At 36.1% G+C, this 8,512-nt stretch overlaps 1 protein-coding gene across 1 annotated transcript; it reads left to right on the top strand.

Annotated features, from left to right (window-relative positions):
• The first annotated feature begins 241 nt into the window (after positions 1-241).
• Positions 242-7,589, top strand: PTGS2 (prostaglandin-endoperoxide synthase 2). The gene is made up of 10 exons (XM_036912545.2): positions 242-442; positions 1,227-1,343; positions 1,470-1,613; positions 2,324-2,467; positions 2,889-3,070; positions 3,806-3,889; positions 4,016-4,262; positions 4,554-4,840; positions 5,241-5,388; positions 5,534-7,589. The coding sequence occupies exons 1-10, from the start codon at positions 391-393 to the stop codon at positions 5,941-5,943; spliced, it is 1,815 nt and encodes a 604-aa protein (XP_036768440.1). The 5' UTR covers positions 242-390; the 3' UTR covers positions 5,944-7,589.
• The last annotated feature ends 923 nt before the right edge of the window (positions 7,590-8,512 follow it).

Here is an 8,512-nt window from a genome sequence, read left to right as displayed (position 1 = left end):
ACCTGGGGAGGGGAGTGAGGAGGTCTGGGTGAGGGGCGGGCCAGTCCGTTTTGCACCCGCTGGGAAAGCCGAGGGCAGTTCTCCGGGTTTCCGATTTTTTTCATTTGCGTGTGTAAAAATCCTGCCCCGACCCGGGTTCTTACGCAATTACTTAAGCAGAGAGGGGGAGAAAAAGTTGTTGGGGGTGGGGGGTGAGTTAAGGAAAGCCGGAAAGCAACAGTCATGCCATCACGTGGCTTAGTCTGCATGCAATAAAAGGAAGGTTCTCTCCGTTAGCCTGCAGTTATCAAACGCCTTGCAGCGAGCGTCAGGAGCAACCAGGACTCTGCACAGCGCCACCTCCGGCTCCGCAGCCCCTAACGCACCAGCAACGCCACGCCCGCCGCCGAGATGCTCGCCCGCGCTCTGCTGCTGTGCGCCGCCCTGGCTCTCTGCCACGCAGGTGGGTACCTGGCGTCCGCACCCGGGCTCCTCAGCTAGATGCACTTCGGCCGGGGCCACCTCCCTCGTCATCCCGGTACTCTGAATACTCTCCGAACAGAGGCTGTGTGACTTTGTAAAGAGCTTGGACCACTTGAGTCCAAAAGAACTGGGTGGCCATCCCAACTTTGTCACCAGCTCTGATCATTTTGGGCCAGTTACTTAACCGGTCTGGGTCTCACTTTTCTCACCTGCTAAATAGGAATAGTGGTACTAATTTGCAGGTTGTCATTATAAGACAGGATCTGATCAATGTACGTGAAATGTTTGTGCATGGTACCTACTGTTACTGCATGGGAGTTATTGTTTTAAATACCCTAATTAGTGATTTTCTGACCCAGGAGAGCCCTTAGATTACTTTTTTAAGACAGGCAAAATATTTTTAAAAGCAAGTTGCTTTTACTTTGAAATTTTCCCTAAATTTTGGTTAATTTCCCAGATCTAGCCATTTTAATTTTGAAAGTGTTACTTACTTTTATGAGCATCTTAAAAATGCTAATTTGAACTTCTAAAATGTTACTAAGAAAAAAGTTTATCAACATGATTCCTTGGTTGAATATTGTTACCCTTATTTAGAATAGGAAGTTGGTATTTCTAACTGTTTGGTGAGGCAGGTCTAAGAATTGTTTTCCCATGACTACCTGTATATTTTTTGAATTGATGACTTTGAAGTTGCCTCATAGTAAATAAAACAAATGTTTAAGTCAAGATTAAATACTGAAGAATGCTTATTTACTGTCCTTTAGCAAATCCTTGCTGTTCGAACCCATGTCAAAACCGTGGTGTATGCATGAGCGTAGGATTTGACCAGTATAAGTGTGACTGCACCAGAACAGGATTCTCTGGTGAAAACTGCTCCACACGTAAGTCTGACCTCAGGTGCTCTGACTTGGGATGGGGATATACATACAGGGATCATTTTACAGACTTGTGTCTTACAACGTAGCCCGTTAACCTCTCCCTTCTTTTTTTTTTTTCTCTTATTGCAGCTGAATTTCTGACAAGAATAAAATTACTGCTGAAGCCCACTCCAAATACAGTGCACTACATACTTACCCACTTCAAGGGAGTCTGGAACATTGTCAATAACATTCCCTTCCTGAGAAATGCAATCATGAAATATGTGTTGACATGTAAGTACAAGTCTCTTTCTAAGGTTTGTACCTTCCTCAAAGAAAAATGTACCTTAGAATACTTTAGATTATTAAGCCTAATCCCAAACCATATTTTCAACCTTGTCAAAATGACATTAAATGTACCATGTTAGTTTGTCTTCTACCTCAGTAGTCAAAAATAATGACATCTCAGTCCATCCAGTTTATTAAGTTCTGTCTCACAGTCAGAATTCTATGTACAATCCTTCACACCTCTTCTAACCTTCACTGTTCTTGTGAATTTGTGAAGAAAGTGTGGTCCAGTTGTTTATTGAATGTCCATGAGTCACAGGATTGCACCCATGAAATTAATGATTAAATTGGATTTGGGTCATTAAGAAAATAACTTTATTTCTAAAATGAGTGCCATGCCCAGATATTCCTGTCATAGGTCTCTTATGCAGTAAGTGGATGCTTATTGGAAAATCAAAATGGCTAGACCATAAAGTCTTGTATAAAGTATGTATATTTTATTGAGAATGCATTTTAATGAATCATTCTTTTCTCTTTTTTGAGGACAAGTGGCAGTTAAACTTTAGGGTGTAATTGTTTTAAAATAGAGTAACTTTGTTGCAAGTAAATTCAGTCTCCAGTTTGAATATTTCAAACTGCATATTTCACACTAAAAATGAATTGATTTGCCTTGCGTATGAGAAAAGTAAAACAATTTTTTATCTTGAAAATTCCAGCCAGATCACATTTGATTGCCAGCCCACCAACTTACAATGCACACTATGGCTACAAAAGCTGGGAAGCCTTTTCTAATCTTTCCTATTATACCAGAGCTCTTCCTCCTGTGGCTGACAACTGCCCAACACCCATGGGTGTGAAAGGTGAGTGAGAGGAAGCAGTTAGAGATGTATCATTGCAATGGGGATTGGATTGCAACCTAAATATTCAACCCTAAACCATCATTGATTTGTTAGTAGAAGTCTGTGTTTTTCCTTTCTTACGGATATCTGTGGAGATATCTTTGAAAGTATAAATCTATGTAAAACTATTCCATGAAAGTGAATGGGCATTTTGTCTTAGTGTTTTCCAATTCTTTTCATTAAAACTGAATTAATAGTAGTTCAACAAAATAGATTTATTCAGTAATAATTTGCCCCATATCTTAAAACTTCCCATTTATATTATGATCCTATTCACAATGTATTTCTCCTGTAAATGAAGAAGGTCCTGGTAAACAGACAGTCACTATCTGTTTCCTTGAATATATAGATGGATTCTTACATTAGCTTTCTTATTTTTTAGGAAAGAAAGAGCTTCCTGATTCAAAAGAGCTAGTGGAAAAATTTCTTCTAAGGAGAAAGTTCATCCCTGATCCCCAGGGCACAAATATGATGTTTGCATTCTTTGCCCAGCACTTCACACATCAATTTTTCAAGACAGATCATAGGCGAGGACCAGCTTTCACCAAAGGACTGGGCCATGGGGTAAGACAGAGTTAAATCAGAATTATAGAAAATCATAGTGAAGTACTATTAATAAATGCCATATATATATATATATATGACACACCAAATAATTCAACTTCTTTTTTAGAAAATGTCCTATCTATAAAAACCTTGATGGGGTTTCCATTTTAATTTATTGGTTTAGTAAAAACACATACATACACATATGTATGCACACACACACAAACACACATGCATACATATATACAGATATTATTTGTAATTTGGCTCTAATGTTTTTTATTTCAAATATTAACACTGAAAAAGTTGTATCTTTCAAAAACATATCTGTACCCTGATTATGCTACTTTAAATACTATAAGGTGAGATTTCTTCACATTATTATCTCTTGGATTTCAATGATATAACTTGAATTTATTGATACTAATTTTATTTCAATAAGAATTTTTCTGATGCTTTTTTAAAAACATAATTATAGTGAAGTATATGATATAAGCACCATATGAGATATTAATACCTTTAAATGGAAGATTACATATATATATTATATATACATATTATATAATATATATATGTTTGTAGCTTCAGTGATTAAACAAGTTTATTTTGTGGCTATAAATAATGTATTTTATTACAAATTTTTACTTAAAGCAAGTAAATCATCAAATTATTTAATGATAAACTATATCATAGGCACTTTATATAGGAAGAGCTACAAGAGCAACAAATTAAAAATTTTCCATAATCTTCTAGGTGGACTTAAATCATGTTTATGGTGAAACTTTGGATAGACAGCATAAACTACGCCTTTTCAAGGATGGAAAAATGAAATATCAGGTTTGTTCCATTTGCATATTAAGAATTAGTTATGATTCACCACATACCTATATTTAAAAATCTCTAATGACTAAAATTTGTGTAAGTCTTTTTTTATGAATGTTTATTTATTACTGTTATTTTTAGATAGTTGATGGAGAGATGTATCCTCCCACAGTCAAAGATACTCAGGTCAAGATGATCTACCCGCCTCACGTCCCTGAACATCTGCAGTTTGCTGTGGGCCAGGAGGTCTTTGGCCTGGTGCCTGGTCTGATGATGTATGCCACAATTTGGCTTCGGGAACATAACAGAGTATGTGATGTACTTAAACAAGAGCATCCAGAATGGGACGATGAGCAGTTATTCCAGACGAGCAGGCTAATACTGATAGGTAAGCAAGAAGAGAAAATAATTGAAATAAAAGCCTCTTCCCCCAGAGAAAACCTACATGTTACCTTCACTGTGTTTTAAGGCACTCGAGGGAAATGTAGTGAATAGAACATCACACGCTTCATATTAATTGAATCCTCAAGCATGACTGGCAATATAACTACCTTTTGTTTTTATAGTGAAAAGAAAAAAATAGAAGTGAAGGAATAGCGAACTAAGAAAATTGCATTTCACTTGCTTGGAAGATCGTGATCATAAAGAATTAATGTTCTAAATTATTTTGTGCAAATAGGAGAAACTATTAAGATTGTGATTGAAGACTATGTACAACACTTGAGCGGCTACCACTTCAAACTGAAGTTCGACCCAGAGCTGCTTTTCAACCAACAATTCCAGTACCAAAACCGAATTGCTGCTGAGTTCAATACACTCTACCACTGGCATCCCCTTCTGCCCGACACCTTTCAAATTGACGACCAGGAATACAACTATCAACAGTTTGTCTACAACAACTCTATATTACTGGGACATGGACTCACCCAGTTTGTTGAATCATTCAGCAGGCAAATTGCTGGCAGGGTGAGCATTACTACTGAAAAACGGAATATAGCAGACACTACTCAGTAACTGGAATTTATACCACTGAAATAATTTTTCTTAAACTTACCTAAATAGAAGTATTTTGTTAGTAAAAGTATTTTCCTGAAACAAGAAGCCCAGCATTTTTTGGAAAGCCAAAACTTTTAATCTGCCATTATGAAATAATGAGATGTAATCAGACCTTACAAAAATAGATGTTTTAAAAAACTTTCCAGAATCTTATAAATAAAAGGAGTAAATATTTTGAACTTGAATAGGTTACATCTCAGCTGGGAGCATCAGTCTTACCTACTCTGTACCCAAGGAATGCCTTTAAAATAGAAGTCATAAGTATGACTTAAAATCTTTAAATTTTACAATTTAATTCATTTCCCCACAGGTTGCTGGTGGCAGGAATGTTTCACCTGCAGTACAACAAGTAGCAAAGGCCTCCATTGACCAGAGCAGGCAGATGAAATACCAGTCTCTTAATGAGTACCGCAAACACTTCCTCATGAAGCCCTACCAATCATTTGAAGAACTAACAGGTGAGAATGTCTAAACTTTTTAAAAGAATCAAGGGTCAGATGAGAACAACAGAGAAGCTGAAAGCACATTAAGCAAAGGGTTAGAACATCTTTGTGTTTTTTGTAAAGTTGTGCATCGGTTACATCTCTGTCTGTCACCTCGCAGGAGAGAAGGAAATGGCTGCGGAGTTAGAAGCTCTCTATGGTGACATTGATGCCATGGAGCTGTATCCTGCCCTTTTGGTAGAAAAGCCTCGCCCAGATGCCATTTTTGGTGAGACCATGGTAGAACTTGGAGCACCATTCTCCCTGAAAGGACTTATGGGTAATCCCATATGTTCTCCTGAGTACTGGAAGCCTAGCACTTTTGGTGGAGAAGTAGGTTTTAAAATCATCAACGCTGCCTCAATTCAGTCTCTTATCTGCAAGAATGTGAAGGGCTGTCCTTTTACTTCATTCAGTGTTCAAGATCAACAGCTCACCAAGACAGCCACCATTAATGTAAGCTCTTCCCACTCTGGACTAGATGACATCAATCCCACAGTACTACTAAAAGAACGTTCAACTGAACTGTAGAAGCCTGTTGGGTCATATTTATTTATTTATATGAACTATTTCTTTTAACTTAATTATTTAATATTTATATGAAACTCCTTATTTACTTAACATCATCTGTTAAGGAGAAAGGGGTCAAACTTGTGAAGATTTTGTCACCATTTTAAAGATGTCTTCTTCAAGTTAAAGGGAAAACCAGTTTTCATTCTTTTTGACAAACCATTGGGAAATGAGTTTGACATCTTTTTTACTTGAATTTCAATTTATATTATAATAAGACAAAAGCAAAGATGTTTGAACATTTGAATGCTGTTCTAAGATGGCAAAACACTGCAAGTTTCTTTCTACACTATTGATATTTCTATTGTATCTTCATTGATGCATTAGAAGCAACTACCTGCACACTGTTCCTTTTGATTCTTATAGCCATTTTGCTGAGAAACTCTCTCTGACTAGTTCTTCTCTTTTGTTTTTCTAGTTTTAAGATCTGAGTTTGTTTTTCTTCGACTCTGTCTATATTTTCTTATCTGAACTTTTGTAGTTTTCGGGAAAACCTCAGCTCAGGACTACTATTTAGCTCCTCTTAAGAGTAATAAAAGAAAAAAAAAGCCTTTAAGTGAAAGGCAGAAAACTTTATAATAATAAATTGTAACTATGTGTAACAGAAGAAGCCTACAAAGTGACTAATGCCTTAGAACTCTAGGGGTTTCTTGACAGGAAGAAAGGTATATTCCTATTCTAATGAATATCCTTTCTTGGTGAAAAACACCACCAACCAATCCCTGAGAAGTTCCCAGGAAGATATGCTTCTTTTCCACATCTCATTGTCAGCTGACATTTTCTGGTACTGTATATTAATTTAATTTATTGAGGATTATTTATGTTTTGTTAGGATGTGGTTATAAACTGAGTTTAAGGCTGCGATCATTGATTTTTTTGTATTATGTCAGAATCAATATATCTTCCTTGAAATTACCTCTCTGAACTATTATGCAAACTACAAGAGAACTATTGGATTAAGATTTGTGAGTAAATGTTCAGGAACACATCTCCACTATACTGAGATAGGTATGGTTGGAATTTATGCCTTTAAGGGTTTACTTATACACCAGCCCACAGAGTACACTGTACACTGTATCTCATTAGCCTGGATGTGCCATTAGACTGACCTATAATACATTTTTGAAGGGCCTGTGGATGCTTCATTAATTCATTCAACTATAATTTATTGAGGAGACTTTCTGTGCAAAATACTGTAGGTTTTAATATTTGTAAATCAAACACTGATTATACCAGGATTTGTGTAAATAATTGAAAACATGCCTCTTAGGCAGAGGGAGAAAATGAAATTTCATTAAAAATAAATAACTCAGGGGAATTTTTAAGATTTTATGTTTAAAAGGTTTATGGTTAAGAAAGAAATAGTCAATAGTAGAAGGGATTTAATAAGAAAAATGATTTTTTTAAAAAAATTGATTTGTTGCTAACATCAATCTTCTGACTGGATCTGGGAATTTGGAATGTATGTGAATGTTTTGGTGACTCAGATGAATGTGTATTTAAATTAACTTATGTAAAATACAAGTGTTGAAACAAATGTCTGTTTATTTTTATACTATTTAAGAATTGAAAAATCTCTTCTAAAATAAATTTTGACTGTTTCTATGTATCTTTGTCATACATGATTTCTCTCAAGTGTTACATTTAAAGTAAACTGTTCTTTTATGTTCTTCTATCCCAAACTAGACTGGCTCTTAATGAAATGGTTCTGTCCTCAGTCATACAGAGAATAACTGTAATCTCTTATTCACGGCAACACTATTATAAAACAGGTATTTTGTGCTACAGGAGATAGCAATAACCTTGTTTTCATTGCCTAATTTAAAAGAAAGAAAGAAATCAAGTACACAAAAGGCAAATAAAATAAGAGTTACTAATGAGATACAAAATTAAAAGAAAGTTCAAAGAGGGAGAGATTATACTCAGTTGGGCAATCACTGATACCTGTCTCATTGGCTTCTGTTGTACCCCTACTCTTGACAACTCTTACTGTTCTTGGTAGGTTCAACATACACATGAGCCACATATTTAACAACTTGCCTGACTTTCTTCATCCCTGGGATGCCTTCTTCCACCATATTTCCATGAATATGTAGACCATAATCTCAATCATCAATTACTACACCATTTCCAAATCTCGATTTGAAGCATCTTCCTTTATTGACAACACTTCCTGCCCATGTTTTTAGTACTCACACTCCAACATCCAACTCTCCAGTTTTACTTAACCTACTGATCCATCAACCTCATCTCTTCACTATTTATCACCCTACTTATCTCATTTTCTTCCTTATGCTTCTAGTTGAGATTCCATTGCCCATCATTATCATCACTCCCTGTCTACTCTCCCTCCTTCCATTGTACTTAACTGCACAACTTAACAGTTATCTTCCTAACCAGTTTGACTGCTCAGTAGCATTCAACCCAAATGTCTGTAGCTTCTCTACTGAAAGGTTCTTTTTTCCTTGGCTTATGGTGTGATACTCTGCTGGTCTTTCTCCACCTTTACAGAGTGCTACAATTCAGATTT

This window comes from Manis pentadactyla, chromosome 9 (assembly GCF_030020395.1).
Source record: "Manis pentadactyla isolate mManPen7 chromosome 9, mManPen7.hap1, whole genome shotgun sequence".
NCBI lineage: Eukaryota > Metazoa > Chordata > Mammalia > Pholidota > Manidae > Manis > Manis pentadactyla.
Note: the sequence above shows the minus strand (reverse complement) of the source record. Positions and strands in the feature narration are given on the sequence as shown.